Source organism: Globicephala melas, chromosome 2 (assembly GCF_963455315.2).
Source record: "Globicephala melas chromosome 2, mGloMel1.2, whole genome shotgun sequence".
Classification (NCBI taxonomy): Eukaryota; Metazoa; Chordata; class Mammalia; order Artiodactyla; family Delphinidae; genus Globicephala; species Globicephala melas.
The window spans coordinates 176,024,648-176,050,094 of NC_083315.2; the positions used below are offsets into that span (position 1 = coordinate 176,024,648).

At 66.1% G+C, this 25,447-nt stretch overlaps 1 protein-coding gene across 6 annotated transcripts; it reads left to right on the plus strand.

Annotated features, from left to right (window-relative positions):
* Nucleotides 1-1,785: 1,785 nt before the first annotated feature.
* Nucleotides 1,786-25,135, plus strand: ASPG (asparaginase). 6 transcript variants are annotated; one of them, XM_060295342.1, is made up of 16 exons: nucleotides 1,786-1,917; nucleotides 6,712-6,820; nucleotides 7,439-7,559; nucleotides 8,797-8,922; nucleotides 10,415-10,498; nucleotides 11,106-11,232; nucleotides 14,588-14,700; nucleotides 16,730-16,912; nucleotides 17,008-17,121; nucleotides 17,638-17,754; nucleotides 19,086-19,181; nucleotides 19,422-19,585; nucleotides 21,939-22,025; nucleotides 23,908-24,007; nucleotides 24,351-24,431; nucleotides 24,918-25,135. In XM_060295342.1, exons 1-16 carry the CDS (start codon nucleotides 1,836-1,838, stop codon nucleotides 24,981-24,983), a joined length of 1,770 nt encoding a protein of 589 aa, XP_060151325.1. In that variant the 5' UTR covers nucleotides 1,786-1,835; the 3' UTR covers nucleotides 24,984-25,135. The 6 variants fall into 6 exon arrangements, 5 of the variants coding, with proteins under 5 accessions (XP_060151325.1, XP_060151326.1, XP_060151329.1 ...); XM_060295343.1 differs by having other exon boundaries at nucleotides 11,124-11,232; XR_009563217.1 differs by lacking the exons at nucleotides 21,939-22,025; nucleotides 23,908-24,007; nucleotides 24,351-24,431; nucleotides 24,918-25,135 and having other exon boundaries at nucleotides 16,730-16,901; nucleotides 17,008-17,754; nucleotides 19,422-19,458.
* Nucleotides 25,136-25,447: the final 312 nt, after the last annotated feature.

Below are 25,447 nucleotides of genomic sequence, written 5' to 3' on the forward strand. Positions count from 1 at the left end.
GCCAATATTTTATAATAACTGTCAATGGAAAAGCAATCAGTCAATCTAAGAAAGAAACGGAAAATTTTATTTGAGCCAAATTTGAGGACTCTAACCTGGGAAGAGCATCTCAGAAAGCTCTGAGAACTGTTCTGCCCATTAGAAGTCAAGGCACAGTTCTACAATTTGTTGAGACAGAAGGCTGTACGTCAGATGACGTATTATTGACAGTTTACATAATCCAGATCTAAGCGTCATCCTGGTGAGTCATGTGACCCCTTACAAGATCAAGAAGGAATGTGACTATTTGGGGAGTTGTCTTGTCGACGCTAGGAGAAAGTTCCTCTTCACGGTTGAGCAGGTATTCCTGCTGATGGGGGAGGGGGAGGTCTGGTCGACGCCTAACGCAGACACACAACGCACGGTGCGGGAAGCGAGGAGGCCAAAGGGCAGAGAAGCGTTTTTATGTTCAAAGTTTTCTTGTCTCGCCATAGAATCTGAATTTTGTTTCACGTAACTATAAATAGAGCATAACTTTTAAAAATTGTGAATCGCTATATTGTACACCTATAACATATAATGTCTACATCAACTATACTGCAGTAAAAAAAATAATAATAAAAGGTAAAGTTACCCCCGCAAAAAATCTCATCAGTTACAAAAGGGGTTGGCTTCAAATTGGGTTTCTGGCGGGTGGAACAGATCAAGGTCACCTGTTTGGATGGCTAAACCCGTTTTGCTAATATACAGGGAGAAGACATTTGTATCTGTCCTTGACAAGTCAAGTTCCAAATTACCTATCCCTCCCCTCCCTTTTGTTTTTTCTTAGGTTAAGAGTTACCGTCCTGAAATTTGCATTTTTAAAAGACGGCCGGGATTAAAGTTCCCAGAGAGGACCAGGTAGAACATTGACATCTGAAAGGCATAGGAGAAAAGCGAGTTCCTCCCAGGAAGATTTTGTTCCCTTGAGGCCAGAATTATTTTTACTCTTGTCTTGCCAGAAAATAAGAATTTTATTTCATCACTTCCATGGAATCAAAATCAAGTACGGGAAGGGCTCTCTCTGGAGAGGAATCAGTTTTCTGGCAAACCACGTCGTGGTCCCTGTCGTCCCCCCAGCCCGCCACCGCCGCCAGTCAGGGTACAGGGCCTTGGTGTGCCGGCACCCAGGGAGGGAAACACGGACTCAATGCATCTGAGATGAAGCCTGCGGCTTGTTCCTCCCGCTACCCTGCATCCCCCTTCCCTTCCCTCCGTAGGCTCTCCTGGGACTGAAGGTGGTGGGCTCTATCTAGCCCTGGAGGGGGTCCCCTCGGGCCCTTCTGGACGGTGTGAGTGGGCCGGCTGGGGTCTCTGCCTGCCCCCGCCATCCCAGGCACTGGACACCGAGGGCATGGTCAACAGTGCTGGATCTGCTGGAGCGCCAGGGCCTGGGGGGACTGCCTGGGAGGGGAGGGCGACCCCGCTCCGCATTGGGGGCCCTCTGGCACCACTGTCCGTGAGGCACCTGGCCTTTGAGCCACAAGTCACAGCTACTCAAAACGCCCCGGCCCGCTGCACTGAAGTCGGATCGCCTGGGATCGCTCCGGACCTGTCCCCTATCCGCCCACCCGAGACCGGACCCGCCCCGCCCCGCCCCTCCCCCTCCCCTCCCCTCCCCTCCCCTCCCCCCATCCCGGGACAGGCCCCGACCCTCCGGCGAGTATCCGCCCCCAGGCAGGTCCCTCCACAGCCCCCGCAGGTCCCTCCCTCCCCCGCCCCGCCCCCGGCAGGCTCCGCACCTCCCCCCGGCAGCCCTCTGCGCGCCCCGCCGCCTGCCGTCAGTCCCCCGGTCCCCGGTCCCCTGGCTCACGGGCATGGCGCGCGCGGCGGGGCCCGAGCGGCGGCTCCTGGCCATCTACACCGGAGGCACCATCGGCATGCGGAGCGAGCGGGGCGGTGAGTGGATGCCGGCGCCCGGGCACCGGGGGTGGGGTGGGGGTCGTCCGCTCGCCCTTTGGCCTGTCGGGGGTCTCCAGGCCCCGCAGGGCCGCGCACCTGACCCCGCCGCTCCCGGTGGGCGGTCAGCCCGCCCGGGGGCACAGCCTCTCCCCCGCGCTGTCGTCGGCTCCTCCCGGGGCCGAGCCTCGACCACCGTGGCGTCTGTCTGAGCGCCCTTCCCCGCACAGACAAGCCGGTGGGCAGGTGTTCAGAGTCTGCCGAGGCCCCTCACTGGGGACCACCGAGCGGCTGCAAGGCGACCCCAGCCGTTCCCCGCTGTTCCCGGCCCGGGCTCGGCTGGGCAGCGGGCACCAGACACCTTTGGGAAGTGTTCACGTGCACGAGCAGTCCGGGCAGGTTGGGCGTTTCGTTTCTCTGCCCCTGTGACGTTGGCCTGAGTGGGTCCTCGAGGCAGTGACTGCTGGGCCGGGCGCTGAGCTCTGCGGGCCACTGGGGCAGGGGTGCCCCCAGGCTGGGCAGAGCACCTTCGGGCAGGGACCGGGTTTGGGGAGCCTGGGGCCCCGCAGGGGTGGAGAGGACTGCACACACCTCCAGAATGTTCCAGCGCTCCCGGGAGAGCGGACACTGTCTGTGCCCTCCACACAGGCCCCCCTGGGCTCCCTCCCTGGCCCCAGGTGCCTGTCCGGGCTGTCCTCACACCTGGGGCAGCCCCACACCTGGCCCTGGAGTGTCCCCCTACTCGGATCCTCTGCCAGCTCCACAGCGGGGGACTTGCCAGAGCTGCCCCGTGCTAACAGGACGGTCGCCTTTGCCCTTGGGCCTGGGGCCACTTCCCCAGCCCCCTCCTCCTGGCCACCGTTTCCACTGAAGCAGCTATCCAGATGCCACTAGCACTTTCTCGCTCCAGCAACTGCTTCTGGGTCCTCTGGGCCTGTTCGTGCCACCCCCCGACGCTGGCTGCCAATTCGCAGACATCTCTTGAGGCCCACTCCGTGCTGGGCCCCAGGACTCAGACCCCCAAAGAACCCTGTCCTGTAGGCGCTCAGGGATGGAGAGCATGGTTTCCACACCACCTCACACCCTTCCCCCCCAGTTGCTCCCCCCGGGCTGCTGGGGAGTCTGCCCTGTGCTGCCCCAGGGCTGGGGCAGAGAACGGGGAGTGGCTGGCCCTGTCTGCATCCCTGGACTGTCTGGGGCCCTGGCCCACCCCTGTCGCTGCCCCTCCAGGCTTGGCACCTGGCCAGCTGTGATTGCTGGGATTCCATTGAGCTCACTCATTGTTCTCCAGGGTCCAGGCTGCAGGGACAAGGTGGACTCTGACCTGGCTCCCACCTGCACTGCGTCGTGTCCCCTCACAGCCCCCCACCTCCCCGGGGCCCCTTAGGCTCACTCTCCCAGGCGCTGCATTTTCCAGAGAGGATGTAAACTCCCACGTCTGGAAGGTGACCTGGAGACTGACTCTAGAAAGACGAGGTGTGGTGGGAGCGCCTTTCAGACAGGCAGGAGTCATCCACGAGACCTCAGGACAGCACCCCAGGCTGGGGACGGAGCCAGATGGATGGAGGAGCCACGCCTGGGCCCAGTGGGCCGCCGTGCTCTGCCGGCCTCTGCCCTCTCTGAGCCCAGCTGGGGGCTGGGGGGACGCAGACACTCCAGGCCCTTCCTGCCTGGGGCATTCTGATCCGGAGGGCGGAGAGCATCAATGATTAACTCGCCTGGCACTGCTGATGTGGGCTCCGGCCCACGAGGGGGGGTGAGGGGCGGCCACAGCAAAGCTGTTTAGATTGTCGCTGTTGGGAGCCCTTCTGCGCCTGCTGGTAAACAGTGGCCTGCAGGGCACTCGGCGCCCCACACGTGAGCTCTGCCAAAGGTCAGGATGGTGACGGGAGGGCAGAGGCCGTGGCAGCTAGGGACGCCCGCCACCCATCCCCTCTCTGAGTTTGGGGAAGATGTCACTGGTCAAGGGGCATCGTGAATCCCGTATCAGCGGGTAACCCCAAGCCCAAGGCCGAGCCGCATCGCGGCCGAGGAGCCCTGACGCCCTGAGCGTCCCGGTGGGCCTGGCTCCTGGCGGGCGTAGCAGGGTGAGTAGAGCCTCGGAGCCTGGCGGCTGAAGGTGCCAGGACATCCCAGGAGGCCACCGGAGGGCCTGGCAACCAAGCCTCATCCGGAGGGGTGATGTCCATGGCTTCTTGCGCCCTTGGCCTAGACCCCCTTCCTGAGCGAGTTGCCACACGTTCACAAGTTCACTGTCCTGGGACGGCCCTTACAGATGAGTGGGTCTCGTGGAGCCGCTGCCAGGGACAGCTCCCTGCCTGCACGGCCTGGGGACAAGGCCCGGGCAGGGCGGCTTCTGCTTCTGTAGAGCCTGAAGCTTGGGGGCCCGTGCTAAGAAAGAGACTACAATTTACAAAATCAGAATTAGATGAGAAAGCAGGTGTTTATTTGTTTGTTTGTCTGTTTCGTTGTTGTTAGTGTTTTCGGCTGCACCGCGCAGCACGTGGGATCTTAGTTCCCCCACCAGGGCTCGAACCCATGCCCCCTGCGGTGGAGGTCTTAACCACTGGATTGCCAGGGAAGTCCCCTTGTTTTTGTTTGTTTTGGGGGGGACAGGTGTTTATTTAGAATGACGAAGGAAATCACAACAAACTGCTAGTTCTGAAAAGCCAAGAACATTACAAATCCCAGAAAAATATTTTTTGTTCGTTGACTTCCTGACCCTCCCTCAAGGCTGTTCTCCCCACACTTTTGGCTGCTTGGTGTAATGATGTGTCGGCAGAATTTTGCACAGAGCGAATAGAACAGAAGGAGAGTTTAGCCTTCTCTTCGGCTGGTTTTGCCTGTCCACCCACACGCTCCCCCGGCGGGGACACCAGGGTCTGGGCCGCGTGGGGCTCGCTGGCCCTGCACCTTCCTGCCGCCCCGAGGCGTGGGGTGTCCCCGGAAGCCAGTGTCCCACCGTCCACTAGCAATAGCCTCGCTCTGGGTGGAGGTGATCGTGCACGTCACCTGCCCCGTCCGTGGATCCCCAGGTTTACATGGACACCCCAGTGCCACCCACTGGGAGGGCAGCTAGTGTGAAGAGTGGCGTGCGGGCTTCCTGCGGCTGCCCTGACCCATGAGCACAAACGGGGGCCTAGAGCAGCAGAAGCATCTCTCGGGAGATGCTCCACTGCAGGCCGGTGTGTTCGTGTCTCTGCTCTGTCCTTACACGGCCTTCTCTGGGTGTCAGCTCTCTTCTGTCTCTGTCTTACAAGGATGTGAGTGGTGGCGCTCAGGACCCGCCCACGTAAGCCAGCATCGTCTCGTCATCTCAGGACCCTAACTCAATACGGCCTCGAAAACTTTGCACTTCAGGTCCTGGGGGTCAGGAGGGGACACCTTTGGGGGCCTGACGCAGAAGGGTGGGTGGCTCTGAGCCTCCCTCAATGCCCAGGGTCTGGAGTTCAGGCCTCCTTGCTGTCAGGGCTGGCGAGTCCAGACCTTTGTGGAGGCAGGTGTGTGTCCTGGTCACACTTCAGGCGTCTCGGGAGGGTGGCCGGGCTGGCAGTCACACACGATGTCCCCTCTGTCTACTGAGCCCCGTCACTCCTGCAGCAAAGCGTGTGGAGCCCCTAAAGGGCGCTTCCTGGGTTGGGGGGCTGTTCAAGGTGCTCCCCCTTGGGTCTCCTTCTCTGGCTGGGGAGACGGCACCACGACATCCTTGGGCCAACGCAACTGTGTTTACTGGGGGGTGGCAAGGGCTGGGCCTGGGATTTACTTGGGGCAGTTTATTACGCGGCAGCAGGAGACTGATACACCGGGCAAAGGGTGAAGGCTGGGAGCAATGTCGTCGCCCAGGGTGACCACTGACCCTGGTCCTGAAGGTCTTACATGTTTCAGCCAAGGGTGCTTCTCGAGGGGGGACCCTGCTGTTCTCGCCTCTGTGTCCAGGTGTTCGACATAGCCAGGCGCGTGGGAGACACCCAACAGAACCTCAGTGAGGGGTGCATATGCCCAGAGAAGTTTAGCCGACTTGACCAAGGTCACGAAGCTTGCAGGGAGCAGGGTGGGGCAAAAAGCCAGGGCCCCAGTGCAAAGATTCTTCTGGGAGCCTTTGCTGAGGAGTTGTTTGTTTCCAGGAAACACTTGTGACTTCTCAGGGTTTTCTTAGAACACACACCATTTCTGCCCAGTGCCTCCTTAGATGCATGTTTCTGGACATGGAGGCTCAGGCAGAGGGCCTGGGCTGGACCCTGAAGGTGTCACACACAGTCCACGTAGGGAGAAACGGTAACGGGGAGCGTGTGGGAATGGCACCAGCATCTGGACATCAAGGAGGGCTTCCTGGAAGTGGTATCCTGAGCTGGGATGAAGCACCTGCTGGGTGAGAAGTGGAAAGGAATAGAGGACTTCCAGGCAGAGCCAACAGCGTGTCCACGGGCAGAGCGGTGTGGACGTTCTGGGAAGTGGGGGAAGAAGAGTGGGCACGTGTGTCTGAGTTGTGAGAGGGCCAGGGCCCCTGAGCCTCGGTGGTGGAGCCCTGGGGCTGTCTGGGTGAGAGTAGCAGTCCCGACACGGGGCAGCTGCCCATCCTTGCCAGGGCCCGGGGCAGCTGCAGGCCCGTCTGCCCAGCCTCTGACTTCCCTGAGGGCCAGAGCTCACCCAGCCAGCTCCCAGCCCCCCACCCCTGCTGGGGCCCGGCCCCCAGTGAGGAGGGAGGGGCCGGTGGTGGAGGGTTGTGTGGAGGGGGCGGTGCTGGTGGTGGCTACCAGCCTCTGACTCCGCCTCCCTGCCCCACCCCGCCTGCAGTGCTCGTCCCTGGCAAGGGCCTGGCCGCCGTTCTGAGGACACTGCCCATGTTCCACGATGAGGGGCATGCCCAGGCCTGTGGCCTCCCCGAGGACACCTTAGTGCTGCCGTGAGTGTCGGCTCCTTGGGGGTCCCGGGCAGGGACGATGGCCAGCTGTCATGGGGTGGGGGGCATCCTGAGACTGGCGCCTGCCAGGCTGTGGCTTCTCAGTGTGTCCATGGCGAGCTGCTAGAGGATGCTGTCCCCACGGGCTCCCACTTCGATGGCTCTAGAACTGACTACAGCCCCCTTTCAAGTGAGCCCCATGGGGACTGAAGCCCATAGGAGAGGCAAGGGCTGGCCCAGGTGCCCTGCCTTGTGACGGTCCCTCTGTTTCCCAGCTTGTGGCCCAGGCTGTCCGCTGCTCTTCGCTGCTGGCCAGCTGAGCGGGGAGTTGCCCTCCCGGTCGCTGACCTCCCTCCTGCCAGCAGCCCTCCTCCCAGGGTCGCCCTGGCTCACCGAGGGGAGGGGACACTGCTCTGGAGCAACCTGGCCTGGCCTGTCCTTGGCCCCTCCAGGGACCACGGTCCTTGCTCCTGGGGCCTCGAGTGGAAGGGAGCCGGTGGGGATGCAGAGCCCACGGCCACGGCCCTGGGTGCGGGGGCCTGGCTGGGCAGAAGGGAACGGGGCCGCCGAGCGAGCAGGCAGGCGGGCGCAGAGTGCGAGCCTGCTGTCCACCTCCTGCAGGCCTGCCAGCCCCGCCTGCCCTGACCAGAGGGTCATGTACACGGTGCTGGAGTGCCAGCCTCTCTTCGACTCCAGTGACATGACCATCACTGAGTGGGTTCAGATCGCCCAGACCATTGAGGTGAGGTGACGGGGGAGTGTGGGCGGGGCTGGGGCCAGGAGCCAAGTGGGTCGCACCTCAGCTGCAAGGCTCCCAAGGCCCTTTTACCTGCACCCGTGAGGGTGGGCATCGAGGGACCCCATTTCTCACCTTCCTCCCTTAAGAAAGCCCACTCCCCACAGAGAGGCTTGTCGCACAGCCTGCCCCTTCCTGGCAGCAGGACGCTGGCCCCAGTTCCGCACTTGTCTCGTTCTGCTGGGGCAGAACGGCTTCCGGGGCCTCACCCCTCTCACGGTGAGCGCCTGGGACCGCATGCGGCCCTGGGCCCGGCCCTTGTGTCTCTGAATGTCCGTGGCCGTGCTCTGGGGCAGTCTCCCTGCTCTGTGGCCAGCAGCATCCTACAGTTGGGGCCCGACCGCTTCTCTGAACGCCTAGGGCTGCTGTCCTGGCCGCAGAGGCCAGCCATGAGCAGATTCACTGTGTGGCCAGCAGAGGGCGCCCCAGCCCGCCACGTGGCTCGGCTCCCCTGCAGCTACGGGCCCAGCCTGGCTTGGTCTTTCAATGGGCCGCGAGAGATGGTCCCCTGAGGTCCCCTTGTCTCCCGGGACTGTGCCCCTCGCAACCACAACCCAGGCCAGCTGCCCACTGAGGCCCAGACTTGGCTGCCCGCTAGGAGGTGGTGGCCGGGGCTGCGTCCCTGCAGAGGTGGCCTGTGTGCCTGGAGGCACCTTCCCCATGTCCGCCTGCGGGCATCCTTTCCACCTCCCACATCACAGCCGGCTCCCAGCACTGGCTGTGCCTTGTGTCCGCGCCTGGCCCCCCCACTGGACCGAGAGGCTGGCGGGCTTGCTCACCCCTCAGCCCCTGCTACCCCAGGGGCAGTGGTCACTGAGCAAGGGGCCCTCCATGGCACCGAGCTGACCAGTATGCTCGGGAGCCCAGCCCGGGCATTGCACGGGGCAGACCTTCCCATCCTCAGATGAGAGTGTTCAGAGACCCCGACCTGAGTTCTCTCGGGGGTTAGGGGTGTCATGGGGAGGCCCGAGGGGACGGGAGGAGGCTGTCCTGGGCGCAAGGAGAGCACGGGCGCCGGGACTCCAGGCAGAAGCTCCATTTCCAGCGCACTTCCCCGGCCAGCGGTGACCCGGGTCCCACTGGCACCTCCCCGGGTCCCTCCAGCTGTATGTGGGGCCCTTACCTTCCTTTTCCTGGTGGCCCCGAAGGCCAGGCCTGCCTGAGCTCACCGCCCCTCCTGCAGAGACACTACGGGCAGTACCATGGCTTTGTGGTCATCCATGGCACCGACACCATGGCCTTCGCCGCCTCCGTGCTCTCCTTCATGCTGGAAAACCTGCAGAAAACCGTCATCCTCACTGGTGCCCAGGTAAGAACCCGGGCTGCCCAGTGGGCACCAGGTCCGGGCCTTCCTGAGGCCACAGGGCAGTTCAGCGCTGCTGGGGGCCCAGGTGGGTCCCCGGGCTCCTTGCTCGGTCCGGCAGCTCCCCGAGCTGGTTCCTGCTCTGCCTGAGCCGGCCAGCGCTGGTCAGTGCCCTGGTCCTGCCTGGTGCCAGCCCTGCCACCCTGTGGGTGGGTCCACAGCCTGCTGCCCGCCTTGTCCAGCTGCCCTCCTTCTGTCGCTGTCATCCTCTTCCCACTGTGATTCCCACCGATGCCGTCCCTGGGCACCTGGGCGCGTGCTGCCCCCTCCTCTCTCACCCTGACCCAGCACAACCCCCAAAACCAACAGGTGGAATATTCTAGAAAACTGCTGGATTTGAAGGGGGGTGGTGGGGGAAGCCTGGACCCCCGTCAGGGCCTGCGTCAGAGGCTGCCTGCGGTGGCGCCACGGGGCCAGCCCTCCCCAAGGCCCTGGAGAGCCTTCCCCGGGGTCAGAGGTCGGGAAACCCCGTTGCCAGGTGCTGACCCGGCTGCCTGCCCTGCTCTGTCCATGGTCCCCGCGGGTGTCACAGTGGGGCGGCCCCACTCAGGGGAGGCCCAGGGCTGCACCGCACACACCCCATTGCTGCCGAGCACGTCCCACTCGGAGCTCGAGTGGAGGGATGGGGTGCAGGCTGACCCTGGCCCTTCCCAGACCCTCCTGAGCCCCTGGGTGTAGGTCGCCATCAGGCCTCTCCCAAGGGACGAAGGGGAGGGTTTTGAGCACTGCCGGCCCCGGGGAAGGATCACGCTCGTGCTCTTCTAACCCCCGCGCTGGCCCTGACGAAGCGTCCCTGTTATAACGCAGGGGAGACTGAGGCTCCAGGCGCGGGGCTGCTGGCCCACTGCCACACCCCTTCTGAGGACCCAGGACTGTGGCCCCAGGCCAGGGCTCGTCCTCTGGAGGCCCTGGGCCCACCCCTGCCCAGCCGGCCCGTCTGCACACCCCTTTGTTGCCTTCCTGGGCAGGAGTGGTGGGGATCTGGGTGTGGGTCAGAGTCAGCCCCGGGGGCACTGGCCCTCACGTAGACGCGGGAGCAGGCCTGGGACCTGGTGCTCGGAGGTCCCGCGTGAGGCTTCTGGCCATCGCGTCCACCCACGGTCAGCCCTTGGCCACCCGGTCCAGAAGTGGCCGGGGCAGTGAGGGAGCAGGGCCTCTGTGCCCCGGGGCCAGGGAGCTGGGCTGGGCAGTGGCGGGTCCCTGGGCAGGAGCCCATCCGGCCGGCCTCCGGCAGCGGGCACTGGGGCCTGCGGGGAGCAGAGGGCGCTGGGGTGCGGGCCAGACTGGCATGGCCAGCAGGTGCAGCTCCCTGAGCAGCGGTCCCCACCGACCCGAGCCTGCCTGCCCCCTCTCCTGGACCCCTGCCCGGGCTCCGCACTGGCTCCCTCCTACGCTGCCAGCGCCTCAGCCCCTCTCCTCTCCGTGGCCTCTCCTCCAGGTGCCCATCCACGCCCTGTGGAACGACGGCCGTGAGAACCTGCTGGGTGCCCTGCTGCTGGCTGGCCAGTACGTGATCCCCGAGGTACCTCCTCCTGCCTCCTTCCTGCGGCTCCTGGGAACCCAGGCCCGGGGCTCGGGGCGTGGTGCTCAGGGGGACACACAGGGGCGCGTCTGGAAGGGTTTAAAGATCTGTCTTTCCCCTTGAACGTGAAGTACACCGTAGAGAAAATGGGAAAATAGAGAAGGCGGCAGGAAACAGTCGCTGCCTCTCACCCCCCGAGACGTCTGCTGCTGACAGTGTGGTGGGTTTCTCCGGGTCACGTACATATGTATGTGGTTTACGTGTATTTGTCTCACGCCTGTGATATGCTGTATACTGGTTTACACCACGTGCATGTGTACGTGTGCACGTTCCCATCAGTAGGTTGTACTGGTTTTGGAACGGGCTCTTTTTCCTCTTCATCTTTCCTGGTCACGTGGTGACACAGGGAGGCAGTTACAAGATCCCCCCTCACATCTCAGGGGACGGGGAGAGGAGCCCTGGGAGGGGGTCGCCCGCCCTGGGGAGGGGCTTCATGGAACGCCGTCAGGGCCTGTCTCACTGCCGAGGTGCCCAGCCCGCCCCACGGGAACAGCTCCTGAGCAGGGTGGGGGCTCCCCGGCGCTGAGCTGCTCCCCGCCCCCCGCAGGTCTGCCTGTTCTTCCAGAACCAGCTGTTTCGGGGCAACCGAGTGACCAAGGTGGACACGCGCAGGTTTGCAGCCTTCTGCTCCCCCAACCTGCCCCCTCTGGCCACCGTGGGCGCTGATGTCACAAGTGAGCAGGGGTCACATCGCGTCACAGCGTGCAGGGAGCTGCTGCGGGGACTGTGCGGGGCCTCCTGGGTGGGAGTGCACGGCTCGAGGTTCTGCCCTGGGCTGCGGAGAAGCCGGGGGCCGGGGGGCGCTGCTCAGAGTGGGGAGGCCCCAGCAGGTAACCCCAGCTCGGAGCCGGGGGGCCATCCCGGGAGGGGCCAAGTTTGGGCGATCAGCCTCGTGTGCCTTCCCTCGGCCACGTGGCCCCAGGCCCAGGAGTCCCTCAGTGACGGTCAGTGGCTCTGCCACTCGCCTCGGCCTCCCGGGGACGTGGTTCTGGTAGTGCGACCTCGTCCTGGGGACTTTCAGGGGTGTTTCAGGCCGCCCAGCCCCTGTCGTGGGGTTGCCCGACGCCTCCCGTGGGTGGTGGACCCTGAGCCCTCCCCCCGGGGGACCCCCGACGCCGGCCCTGGTGAGGAGCCGTCTCCAGCCGAGTCCTCGGCGAGCGCCGCGGGGTTGGTGCTCAGGCCTCACCCGACTCAGCCGCCCTCGTGGCCGTGGAGACTCTCTCCACCCAGGATGTCCGCTCTCCTGTGTGTCTCCGGGGGCCCCCGCCCCCCCCCGGGTCCGCCGTGGGCATGGCCAGCCCCTCCGCGAGGCGGCGTGACGGCTTCGCTCCGGTGGCCTTGCTGTCCGCCCGGTCCCTGCCGTCTGCATGTTGCCCCCTCGCCCCCCCACCGTGTCTCCTCCTGTGCCTTCGAGATGTGGGCATCCAGGCGTGGTGGCGGGCAGGACCTCTGCCAGGCGGTTGTGGGGCTACAGCAGGAGGAGGGAAGGACCATGCAGGCAGGCACTGCGGCCCCGAGCCCTGACTTCATTCTGGGGGTCTTACCCTGCGTTTCCCTCCCCCTGCCCACCCACCCTGCTTACTGGAGCGGCCTGGGGGTTGGTAAGGCCCAGAACGGTCGGTGCATCTAAGGTGTGTATAGCACGCCCGGGTTCTCGGGGCCAGAGTCAGGAAGGCTTCCTGGAGGAGGTGGCCCATGTGCTGGTACTGGCAGATGGATCGCTTCCTTGCTGTGGTGGGCAGTGGCGCTCAGCCCCTCCTGCCCCGGTGCCAGCCAGCCGAGGAAGGAGGAGTGGGCGGGAAGGAGGGAGCGGCCGCTGTGCAGGCCTCCCTCCCCCGTGGGGGCTGAGTCACACCTTCTCTGGGGCTCAGAGGGGAGCTCCCAGGACGCAGCCCACTGGCAGGTGCGGAGTTCACCCTGGATCCCCAGGCCCCTACCTGTGCCACGCCAAGCCCGCGCTGGCCTTGAGGTGCAGGGCACACTGGTGCGGGCTGGGCTGGGCGGCTGGCTGGGCGCGGGGCTGAGGCTGGCCCCGAGAGGAGAGGCCGCCCTTGGACCCCCAAGCCCGTGATCCCAGGAGGATTGTGTCCCCCCAGCCAGGGTGCCCGTGTGGTGTGTGAGGGTCCCGGGCTGGTCCCGGCACCAGGTGCTGAGAAACACCAGCTTCTGCCAGGGGTGTGCCCGGCGGGGCCCCTGGGGAGGCGGGGGCTGGGGGCTGCTACCAGCACTGGGGCGGCCGGCGCCCTCTCACTGCTTTTTGATGCGTTTTCCCTCCCCTCTGTGAGGCTGTCACAGCCGAGGGGCTTGGGGCTCGGGGGGGTAGCTGTGCCGGGCAAGGAGGGGCGCACGGCGGGGGGTGGGGGGTGGGTGCTGGCACTGCCCTTCCCCGAGTGGGTTAGGCACGTGCGGTCACACCGGGCCTCCAGGAGCCCCAGGTTCTCGCTGTGCAGAAGCCCTGGCCCCAGGGAGGGGGAGTCAGGCCGACAGGCTCGGGCCAGCGGGGTCCCAGCAGCTGAAGGGGACGTGGGACCCAATGTCCCCTGTGCACGTGGGCTCCACCGCGTGGCCTTGCGGTGGCAGTGTTAGGACCGAGCAGGGACGGTGGTCCTCACACCACCTTCCCTCCTCTCGGCCCCTCTGCGCATGGGGACAGCGGTCCCCTGGTGTCCAGTAGGCCCAGGTGGAAGGACTTGGGGTCCCATGGACTCTGAGGGGGATGGGCTGGCCGGGCGGGGCGGCGTGGGCCTGCTCTGTCTCCGTAAACCCCCCTCTGCAGCCATAACTCCTGGCTGGTGGCCTCGCTCCCACCCGCCGCCATCTTATCTGCTCGCCCAGCTGGGGCCGGGGCCCGAAATTGAAGGACGCCTCTCGCTGCTGATGGATGCTGCGGCCGCCCTCCTCCCAAGCCCATCCCCCAGAGCCCCCGCGTCTCCCACCCTCCCAGCTCCCCACGAAAGGGCAGCACGTGTCTGGAACGTTCCTCAGTTTATTATCGTATGAGAACTGCTCTGGTGGAAACAGCAGGAGGCCCGCAGGCTTGCGCCCCCTCCACGGGACTGGGCTGGTGAGGAGCCCTGGGCGGGGGCCCTGGAGCCCGCATTCCCCTCCGGGCTCTGCACCTGACTCTGGGCAGCCTTGGGCAAGGCCCTTTCCCTCCCTGGGCCTCAGTTTCCCTGGGCTGGACAATGGGGCCTCTGCCTGCTCGAGGCTGCCATGTGCGAGGGGCCGAGAGAATGGGACCCTGACCCTGGGCTCAGCGCCGGGCTCCTGAGGGTCGACGGCCAGGCCTGCTGCCCAGACGCCTGCCCCCTGCCCATGGCTGGAGCAGAAGGCCTGGGAGGCCTTTGGTCCCCGCAGAGCAGCAGCCTTTAGACCCACGGAGAGGCTGATCATCTGGGGAGTTCTCAGCACAGCAGGCACTGACCCCATGGAACTGCCCCCTTCATGCTCCACGGGGCTCAGGAGCCGCCCTGGGCGTGGAGAGCGGGCTGGGCTCACGTTAGGCCTCTGAGACTTTGGGGTGAATGAGATGGAGGTTTCCTTTCCCCAAAGGTTAGGGATCCAGAAGGCTCATTCATTCATTCACCCACTGACTTGCTGGGCCGTGGGCCGGGTCGGTGCCCAGTAAGGGGCTCGTGAGGCTGGCTGGTCAGAGGATGCCGCCCTGACTGCTCCTGGGACCCAGGATTGCAGGTTCCTGGTGATCCCCCAGCTCTGCCCCGTCTGCTGTGCTTCTCGCCGTTGCACGCGCCATGCCCTCTGCCTGGAAGGCCCTTCCTCCACCTGCCCTTCCCCTCTCCTGCCCTGGCGTGGCCTGGGCAGGGTCCTCTTCGCCCCCTGGACCCCACGCCTGCCACGGGGGCTGGCTCAGGCTGGAGCTGCGCCCCTCGCCTGAGCGAGCTGGGAGAGGGGGCAGGGGACGGGACTCCGGAGGCACCAGACAGAGGCCGGGGGGTCCGGGGAGGCTGGGCCGGGGCCGTGGCCTGCAGGTGGCCGGAAGGTGTGCATTCGGTCCCTCTGTCCTCGCAGTCAACCGGGAGCTGGTGCGGAAGGTCCGCGGGCAGGGCCGGCTGGTGGTGCACGGCAGCATGGAGCGCGACGTGGGCCTGCTACGCCTCTACCCCGGGATCCCCGCCGCCCTGGTAGGGACCCCGGCTCAGCCCCCGCGGTGCCTGCCTCCTACCCCCTCCCCTCCCCACCGTCGTGTCACTGGGACCTGCACCCCCTCCGCTGCCTTCTCAGCCCGTTCACCTTATTCGTGACCTGGGCTTGTCCCCGCGGACGTCACAGCACGGGTTCCGAGGGCTCCTCTGAGGCTGAGGGGGTGTGGCCCTGGACTGCTCTTTCTTGTGGCCGCTCTGGTGGTCCCTGCCGTCCACCCCTTGGCCACCAGCTGTTCCTGGGGCGGACACGGCGCCTGCCTCCGTCCTGCCCGGTGAGTCAGGCCCAGACGCTGGGCTGCCAGTTGGATGGAGGGGTCTCCGGTAGAAGCGCCTCTGGGCGTCTCTGGCACTGAGTGCGGGGCTGCAGGGGCTCAGAACACGCTTGCTTCAGTGCTGTGACCGGCGGGGCACTGCGGCCCCCTCTTCCACCCAACACACGTGGCTTCCCAGGTGTGTCGCTGTAGCTGGGGTGGCCCGGCATCGGGCTGCCTTTAACCTCTGGGCCACAGTCTGTGAACTGGAGCTGCTCCCCTCCCAGGGCGCTGGGGACAGATGGGGTTTGCTGGAGGCGTGCTCCAGTGAGGGCTGCCCTCGAAGATGAGGGTCGTCCCGGGGGCTGGTGGCCGGATCCCACGCACGAGTCTCACGTCGTGTAGTAGCCAGAGGCCACTGCACGAGGCTGCCATCCTAAGTGGGGCTTAGCTGCACAGCCTCCTTCTGGGAAAGCATGCCGGCCTGTGAAGTCTTTCTAGAACGTGCCGTAGCTGGGGGAGTGCAGAGCCATACGCTGCGCTGAGCTCAGGCGGGGGGATGGGACCCCCAGGGCTTCGCTCGACGGGGACTTCCGGGCCGTCGGGGCAGGGCCTGCTGCTGGTGACCTAGGCTCCAGCGGCAGCGGGTCCTGGTCTCCAGTCTCCCCGTTCCCGGGTATCTGCCAGCAACAGGTCTGCTTTCACCTTTGGCCTCTACCTGGAGAGGCAGAGGGAGCCAATGGCAGTTCTGAAAGGCTCTGAGGGGGGCGCAGCCAGAGGGCTGGACGCCTGCTGCACAGGCCAGCAGCTTGGCCTCTGGGTTCCCCCTGTGTAGCAGGTTCAGGGACAGACAGTGCTCAGCCCTGGGGCCTCTGTGCTGACACAGGGCATGGCTGAGCTGGGCAACAGTTGTCCCCGCAGGGTGGCCTCTGAGGGGACCATCCTTGTTTGAGGTAAACCCCAGGCCCCGTCCTCTTCTTTTTTTTTAAAAAAAAATTAATTAATTTATTTTTGCCTGTGTTGGGTCTTCGTTGCTGCGCGACGGCTTTCTCTAGTTGTGGCGAGCGGGGGCTGCTCTTCGTTGCGGTGTGTGGGCTTCTCATTGCGGTGGCTTCTCTTGTTGCAGAGCATGGGTTCTAGGAGCGCGGGCTTCAGTAGTTGTGGCATGTGGGCTCAGTAGTTGTGGCTCACGGGCTTAGTTGCTCCACGGCATGTTGGATCTTCCCGGACCGGGGCTCGAACCTGTGTTCCCTGCACTGGCAGGTGAACTCTTAACCACTGCGCCACCAGGGAAGCCCCCGTCCTCTGTCTTCCGAGTGGAGCCTTGCAGCCTCGTGGGATGTGCGGACAGCACCCTGGCTTAAGCAGAACGCTGCATGTGTGTGTGTTTAGCTGCAGGGCCCTTTCCCCACACACTGGCTTGCTGGGAGCATCACCTGTTGTGTGTCAGATGGGGCAGAGCTTTGGACTGGATGGAGGGGCCAGGGGCCGGGAGGGGCGGTGTGGTGGCCCAGTGGGATGGGGGCCCTTCGCTCCGTGAGACCTCTGATGGCCTTTCTCATCTCCAGCTGGCTCCTTGTGACCTCTGACCCATTTCCACGGTGTTTGTGGCCTTAACACTTAGACGGGGACAAGGTTCCCTTTGGGGGGATGTGTTGGGGAGCGTGGCGGGCACCGAGGGTGCAGGGCCAGCCTGTTGGTCCCCATTGCTGGAGCAGGAAGCCAGGCCCCTCACCCTCGCCTCCCGGCCCCCGCAGGTCCGGGTCTTCCTGCAGCCCCCCCTAAAGGGCGTGGTCATGGAAACCTTCGGATCGGGAAACGGGCCCACCAAGCCCGACCTGCTCCAGGAGCTGCGGGAGGCAGCTGAGCGAGGCCTAGTCATCGTCAACTGCACCCACTGCCTTCAGGGCACCGTCACCTCGGACTATGGTGCTGGCACGGTGGGGCGGGGACACCGAGGCCTTGGGAGGGAGGGCAGGGGCAAGTCCGGCTTGACCCCGTGCCCCATCGTCCGCCGGTGCCTCCGTTCCTGCAGGCCCTGGCGGGAGCCGGCACCATCTCAGGCTCCGACATGACATCGGAGGCGGCCCTGGCCAAGCTGTCGTATGTGCTTGGCCTGCCGGGGCTGAGCCTGGATGGCAGGAAGGAGGTGCGTGCCCCTCCGGCTGGGGACCCAGGCCTGCACTGGTGGGCGGTGGGGCCCAGTCCGGGGGATATGTGCCTGGGTCTGGAAGGGGGGCGAGGACGGGGGGCTCCCCCGATCGGTTGCCAGCCCCAAGCCCGGGCACTGCCTGTCCTCCCCTCGAGGAGCCCCAGGTCTGGCTTGGGCTAAGGATCCCCAAACTGTCCCAGGGTATCCCCTCCCTCTTGCTTTTCAGGCTGGCCTCAGACACGGCTGTCCCTGGGCCCTGGGGCTGGGCAGAGGCCACAGGGGCCTGGGGAGACCCTGAGCTGGAGGGCTGGAGGGTGGGGCTGGCCTGGTGTGGGGATCTGCCTGGGGTTAGGCTCCGGCCTCAGGCATGGAGCCCGAGGGAGGAGTTTCAGGCCCTGGGCAGCCCTCTCCCGGGGTCTGGGGTGCCTGGCCTGCGAGGTCTGTCTGGGCTGCTGGGTCCGGGCCCTGATGGAGCTGGCCCGGGTCTCCGTGCGCCGCCCCCCCCCCCGGCAGCTGCTGGCCAGGGACCTGCGCGGGGAGATGACGCTGCCCGCCACGGACGAGCTCCGGCCCTCTCTGCGGGGCAGCACGCCGGGCCTCGGGGTCGCCCAGCTCCTTAGTCTGAGCCAGGTACTGTCCAGCGTGGGCGAGGGGGTCTGGGCGGTGGGTCCCTGAGGGATGGGCTCCCGCCCCCTGGCATTTTGGTGCCAGGAGCAGAAAACCACCAGGCACGAACTGGTTCTGGGCTCGGGGCCACAGTGGGGAGGGTTTGCAGGGACTCGTGGGCCAGCGTGTGGGAAGGGGCCGGGCAGTCGAGAGGGGCCCTTGCAGCGTGCACACGGTGCTCAGAACATGGCCGCTCACCCGGTGGGCAGCCGGGCGGGGCCTACTGGCCCTGGTGCAGGGCCGCCTCGTGAGGGGGACGCTCTCAGGCAGCATGGGCGCTCTGTCCGTCCTGCTGCTGGCGGGAGAGAGGTGTCTGCTCTGGGGTCTCCCTGGGAAGAGGGGCCAGGCTTGGAGCTCCTTCCCCTTCTCAGCCAGGGTGCCCAGGCCCAGGAAGGGACCGAGGACTTGCTTTAGGGCCTGGGATCTGAGATTTAAGCTGGGCCAGGCTCACGGGGGTGACTGGGGCCTCCTGGTGCCCCACCTTACCACCACCCCCAGCACTGGCCTCTGGGAGAAGTGTCCAGACCTGGTGCGCCTGACAGGAGACGGGCACTGTGTCCCGTTGCTGACCCGGGTCACACCACGTGCCTCAGTTTCCCCTCTGCAGAGTGAGGGTGGGAGAGTGGAGAGTGGCAGGAACTTAACCTGTTTGCCAGGGATGGGCAGCAGCCAGACGTGTGCGGCCTGTCGTCACAGTGGATGCCTCGGGCCTTAATGACTCCAGATCTCAGTCCCCGCCATGGTGCCTGGCGCGGGGATGCCTACGGGGGCCTCTGATGGGACCCCCAGCCGTCTGGAGCCTTGGGGAGCTGTTAGGCGACCCCAGCACGGGGTCCAAGTGTCCCTTCCTGCTGGGGAGGGCCAGGCATCCCTTCCCACCCTCCCCCAGGCAGGTGCCCTATGAGTTACCCCTGCCTCCTGGCCCGCAGGAGAGGCAGGCGAGGACGTGGGTCTCAGCGGGCGGGTGGCAGGCCCTGGTCACACAGCTGATGGGACAGAACCAGGTGGTGGCCTGTGTCCTGCCTGGACTTTGCTCCCAGGGCTGGGGGTCCCGAGTAGGCCTCGGATGCGGTGCCTAGCCCCTTCCTTTTACCATGTCGAGACTTGAGGGGGCGCTGGACCCCATCCTGGGACTCACTGCCGGCGCGGTGTGTGGGCCAGCAGGGTTCCCACGGGCCCTGCGCCCCACCCCTGCCCACCTGTTCCCGTGCTCCTGGCTCTGCCCACTCCTGGGGGTGGTGAGGACCCCAGGAAGTGGCAGGGGTCCCAAGGTGCTGCGGCGCCCCTCACCCCAGGAGGCTGAGGACGTGCGAGATGCCCTGGTACCCAGCCTGGCCTGCGCCGCGGCCCACGCCGGCGACCTGGAGGCCCTGCAGGTGCTTGCGGAGCTGGTGAGACCCTGCCCGCCCTCGGGGACCAGCTCCAGCTGCACCAGGCCCCGGGGGGTGGGGCGCTGCCCAGATGTGGGCAGGACTGCCTGTCCCGGGGCTTGCTCACCTCCCCGCAGCCGAGGGGGGCACGTGGCTGTGTCAGGCCCCCCTGGGTGCACCCCGACCCTGTCCCTTCCCTGTGGCCTACCTGGCCCTGTCCGGCCTCCCCTCAGTGGCTGGTGATCCCTTGCACCGCCCCAGGGCAGTGACCTGAGCCTGGAGGACTTTGGTGGTCAAACTCCGCTGCACTCGGCCGCCCGAGGGGGCCAGGCTGGGGTGGTCACCATGCTGCTGCAGAGAGGGCTGGACGTGAACGCACGGGACAAGGATGGCCTCAGCCCGCTGCTGCTGGCCGTGAGGGGCAGGTACTGGGCTGGGGGGGGCGGGCACTGTGGCGGATGTGTGGGCAGGGCCTGGACAGGAATGCCTCAGAGGGGGCCTTCGGTGTGCCTGTGGTCACACAGCACCCCCAGGCACAGCCAGGTGGGACCAAGGACGCCTGCTTCCCGGAGCCTCGCCCACCTCCAGCTGGGCCCTACAGACTGGGAGGACTGACTCTGGGCAGGGTGGTCAGGGAGGGCTTCCTGGAGGTGACCACCAAGCTGAGCCAGGCAGGCCCGGCAAGACCCTGGCACGGAATTTCTAGAAAAGGAAAACGCTTACAGAGCACAGGGGTCTCATGTGTGTTCCCTCCGTTCTCCACCTGAGGGGCTGGGGGTGGGGCAAGGGGAGAAACCCCCAACCCAGCACTGGGATGGAGCAGGTACAGAGCAGGTGACATAGTGCCAGACGTTGGGCTGGGTGAGCACAGGTCCCCAAGGGGCCAGGCTCAGCATGCATGCTAGTGGGGGGGTCCCCCAAGCTGGCCCCATCCAACAAACCCTGGCTCTTTAGGGCAGGGCCCCAGCCTGGGTTTTTTTGGGGGCCCCCGCCCAAGTGGAGAGTTGCAGAGCTGAGCCCTTGCTGAGGCCCGAGGGCCCTGGGCAGTCGTTGTGGGCACCTGACGTCTGGTTCCTTCTAAGGAGCAGCAGAGGCCCCCTGCCCTGAAGCCAAGGCCAGAGGCTGGGGCCCCCTGGAGGGGCCGCCCTGTGTGCTCACCTGTGACGCGCACTGCAGGCTGGGGCGGCGGCACCTTGCAGGGCGGGTTGTGTGAGGATCGACGTGAAGGAAAACACACGAGCTGGTGGTCACCACCCAGGAGCCGGGGTCACAGGCTCTGACCCCTTCCCTTGGGGTTGGGCCTGGCGGGCGGGCAGCCAGCCAGCCGAGGCCGGAGGAGCAGGCGTCGGGGCTGGTGAACACCTGTACCCGTGTCCTCTGCTGGGGCGGCCGTCTCCTTGTCCTCCCCGGCCCGCCTGGCATCTCTCCGAGGGGCAGGCCTCTCCTGCTCTGACGGCGGATGGGCACGGGTGGGGCCTGGTAGCCACTTGGCCCTGCATTCTAGGGGCTTACGTTGCTCCGAGGCCTGGAACTTTCTGGGAAGACCTGGGGCAGGGGCGGGCCCACTCTCCCACCTGTTTCCCCGTCCCCTGCCCGGCAGCTGGGAGGGCCATCACATACGTGTGTGTGTGAGAGCGTGTGTGTGAGCGCACCGGTGAGCACGGGTGTGAGGGTGTGTCTGGGACACGGGGATCACAGGCCTTGCTTTCCATCTCTCGTAGTCTTGCTGTTTCCGAATGCAGAGCTGGTCTCGGTTTAGCGTCTGCCACAGGCCCCGGGCCCTCCCCAGGGGCTCTCGGCCTGCAGGACCCTGGGTCATTTCTGGGGGTCTCATGAGTCTTATGGAGAGCCCAGGCCACCAGACCGCTCGGCTCAGCCCTGGGCCAGGGCGCCTCACCCTTGGGGCAGTGGGCAGCGGGGTAGCCCCTCCCTCCCAGCCTCCTGGGAGCATCAAAGGGTTCTCAGAACAGGTGGGGGACCGAGGGGGAGGGCTGCACGTGGGGTGTGCCCGTGGCGCCCAGGCCGGGTGATCTGGCTGGAGACTCTGCGGCTCACACTTGGGTGTGGGTGGCAGCGTGGTGAGCTCACCCCGTCCTGGTCCCACCCGCTCGTCCCCAGCTGGCTGTCACGGCAGCTCCCTCGTCTCCCGAACCGGTCTCCCGGCTCACCCCCCAGCGGGCCCTGCTGTGCCCTGGAGGGGCTGGCCTCACCCTGGAGGGCTCCGGGGGGGTGGGGGGTGGCCCACTCTCCTCCCCAGCTCCCTAAAAGTGGGGTGACCATGCAGTTGATGGTACACCCCCAAACTGGGGAAGGGGGCAGCCTCGGGGCTCTGTGCTCTGTTCCTGGGCTCGGAGCCGGTGCCTTGACACCCACAGGCCTCTGGGCCCTGCTCCGGGCCAGCCTGACGCCCACGTTCTTCCGTCAGTCTCATGCCCACCCCATCCCCAAGGGCAGACTACCGGCCCAAGGGATTCCGTTTTCCCAGACTCGGCCCTGGCGGGTGTGAGCTCGGCAGGGAGGCTCCTCCAGGGTGGGCCGTCCGAAGGTGCCCAGAGCGCGGCCTCGGGGCCTCTGGCGGGGGTGCTGCGGACGGAGGTGCTGCACAGCCGGGGCTGACTGACTGCCCCCTCCGGCGTGGGTCTGGGTGCTGGGGACCGAGGTGGGGTGGCCCTAGTCTGGGGAGGGTGGGTTCCTGGTCTTGGGCACAGGCCAAGGCCCTGCTGGCGTCTCGCAGAGGCTGCGGCAGGCAGGCGGTCACCACACTGTTTCTCACGGCAGGCATCAGGGTGTCATTGGGCTGCTGCGGGCGGCTGGGGCCTGCCTGTCCCCCCAGGACCTGGAGGACTCGGGAACAGAGCTCTGCAGGTGAGGGTCGCAGGCATACCTGTGCTTCCTGGGACGCGGGCTTCAGAGGGGGGAGAGCCCATCGTGCACCAGCTGGGCCCTTGGAGCACTTGAGGGTGGGGTTTGTTCCTAGGAGAGGGAGCAGTCCAGCAAGGGGGTGCGTGTGAGAGTGTGCGTGTGTGTGTGTGGGTAGAGGAGGGCCGTGGAGGGGTCGGCTGGGAGGGTGCCTGGGCTGCGTTTGGGGAGGTTGGGGACACGGGGTGGGGGCAGGGCAGTCGGCAGCTCCACGCAGCTCTCACGCGTGGCCGCGCTCCCCCGTGGGGAGGACACCAAGGCCCAGCAGCGGCCCTGCCCTGGTCGGCGTTCGGCTGTCAGCTGCCAGCAGGACTCTGACTCCAGCCGCTCTGAGTGGCCACCAGGCAGACCTGGGGAGGCTGAGGCCCGGGAGGGGTGGTGGTAGGCTGGGCGGGGGCAGGCCCAGGGCTGCCAGCCTCCGCTCCTTCCTCCGTCCCCGGGACCCTCCCCGTGGCTCCCCCCCACCCCGCCCTGCCCACCAGCCCCTCCTGTGTCCAGCCCGGGCTGCCCTGGGCAGGTCTGAGGCCTCGAGGAGGGGAGGGGCCGAGGGGGGGGCAGGCTGGGGGCCGGAAGCGCCTTGGAAGTCAGAGCCCCCAGGCGTGGGCTGGGTGACAAGGGCCGTGTCTTAGACCGTGGCTGCTGTGGTGTGAGGAGGGGTGGCTGCCTGCTCTCCAGGAAGAGGACCTGAAGCTCTGGCCCCTCGTCCCCACCAGCCAGCATCCCCCCACCCCCGAGCCTTGGAGGCCCCCGTCCTAGACACAGTGGGGTGGAGAGAGCCCACTGGCCCCAGCCTCAGCCCCTCCCTCCCTGGAGTGCAGCGTCCCTGGAGGGACGAATCCTGCTGGCTTACCTGCCTCTTCTCAGCACCAACAGGGCTAAGGCGGGCGGGGCTGGGGGGTCTCAGATGTGCGGGATGGTGGCGGGGCCCAGGCGGGGAGGGTCTTGGCTCTGAAGGGACTTCTGGCGTGACTTGGTTCAGAGCTGCACCCCAGGTGGGTCTCGACGGCTCCGTTGACAGATGGGGAAACAGGCAGAGGGGGGAGGTGACAGCAGCTCCCCCGGGAGTGGGTCATCCGACCTGAGCTGCTTGGCTGGATTTGTGGGGGGCCCTTGGCCAGCTCTTCCAGGAGGTAAGCGTGTGTGGGAACCAGCGCGAGAGGCCTGCAGGCAGATCTGGGGGCGGGGCGGGTGGTGGCGCCCTCAGTGTCAGCGTGATTCACCTCAGGGATGACCCAGCGCCGCTTCGGGGGCTGCTGCTGCCGTTTCCTGACCCAGAGCGAGTCCCTAGGGCCCCGTTGGGGGATGGCCCTTCCGCCCGGCAGTCCTGGCCAGCACACCTGGCTTGGACCCCTTCCCTGCCTGGTCCCAGGGTGAGAGCAAAGGGAGGATGCAGACGACCCCACGAGGGCCCGGGAGGTGCGCTGTGAGTCCCCCGCCACCTCCCTGGGGCAGGCAGGCCCAGGCCCCCTCCTACCAGGACCCCCCCATGCGGCCTGCCTCTGTGGGCCCCGCCAGGGAGAGCTGTGTTATGAAATATGAAACTGGCGGGCGGCACTCAGCCGGTGGGGTGTGTGTGGTGTGCACGTGCGTGCATCCTCACGCGTGTGCCTTCGTGTGTGCACCCTTGACCTGAGTCCCAGTCACCCCTGCTGGGTGAAACCAGACTCCAGGCCGTCAGCTGGCCCGCAGCGACTCCTGCGCTCCTGCCCCGGGGCTCAGGCACTGCTGGGTCAGCTGTTTGGGGCTGGCTTTGCAGAAGTGCCGGTGGGCAGATGGACATGTGCCCGGTGGTCTCTGACGGCTCCCCGTCCTCCGCTCCCCCTCCCAGGCTGGCATCCAGGGCAGACTGTGAAGGCCTGCGGGCATGGTGGCAGGCAGGGGCCGACCTGAGGCAGCCGGGCTATGATGGGCGCAGCGCCCTGCATGTCGTGAGTGCCGCCAGTGCCCTCTGAGGCCACCTCGTCCAGGAAGGCCTCCCTGACAGCTCCATTGGCTCCCGCTTCCCAAATGCCCAACCCCTGCTCTCCGGGTGGATGCACTTCATATGCGGGAACCACAGGGGTGGGAGGGCTGTCCCTTTTCCTGTCCCAGGTTCCCTCCCAGGGCCGAGACCTGTGGGGACAAGGGCAACGGAGGAGTCATGGGGTCCTTGGTGCGTGGGTGGGAGGGCAGCCTGGTGGGCCACGGGGGGGGAGGCGGGGTTCAGGGCCAGGTTGCTGGTCCGAGTCCCTGAGGCAGCACCTCCCGCGTTCCCCCTCACCCACCCTGCAGGCAGAGGCAGCTGGGAACCTGGAAGTGGTGGCCCTTCTGCAGAGCCTTCAGGGTGGGGTTGGTGACCAGGCCCTGGGCCCAGTAAGTCCCCTACCCCCCTGTGGGGTTGGACCTGGTGGGGATTGTGTCCTGGGGACAGAGCCGGTCTAAGTCAGTGGGGCCTGCAGGGCCCCTCCTGTGGGTGGGGCGCACCCTCTGTGGGAAGCTGCAAACTGCCTGGAGGGAGGGCCAACCCCAGACCCCCTGCTTCCATCCTGTCAGGCCGCCCCATGGTGCACCCTGCCCCATGGCGCACCCTGCCGCGGCACTGGAGGCCCCAGCCCGGTCAAGAAGCTCCCCGAGCCTGGAGGGGGCCTGCCCGCCCTGCCCCGCCCCAGTAGGACCAGCACCCACTGGGCTGGGTGGGCCAGGTTCCAGCTGACTCCCCACTCCCACCCCATCAGCTGGCCTTCCGGAAAACCCTCCAGGCTGGTTGGGTTTGCTCAGGTCCTTGGGTCCCTCCCCTGTGAAAGGCTGCTTCCCACTGACAGGTGCCCGGGCTTGTCTGTCTGCTCTGGCCCCATACAGTACCTGGGCCTCCACTCCTCTAGAGACCTCCCATTGTCAGGAAGTGCTGCCTGGTGTCTAACCTGAAGCTGTCCTGCTGCAGCGTAAGCCATTCCTTCCTGTTGAGACCTGCTGGAAGGATGACAGCAGACCCACCCCTGTGGCCCTGACTGTGCTGTGCGCCCCCTTCCCCTGCCCCCCTCCTCACTGCTGGAGCTGCTCCCCATCCTGTTTGCACAATGCAGCCTAAAGGTCTTTGTTGGGTCGAGTGGCAATAAAATCTCTCGGAGGGCCGTTCCCTCCCGAGATCCCCAAAGCCCGGCTCCAGTGGGTCTGTCTGGGTCCCAGGACCGTGGGTGTGTGTGTGGGGTGTCAGGCCCCAGGCTCTGGGTCAAAGGGCGTGTCTTCAGCACCCTGGGGGTGAGGGACGCTCCTCCAACCCTTCCCAAGGCACCGGGAGTGAGTGTGAGTGTGGGCCCCTGGGCGGGGTGGGCAGGCTCTTCCCTCCCCAGACAACTTCTGCCCCGTCTCCTCTCCTCCCAGACCTCCTC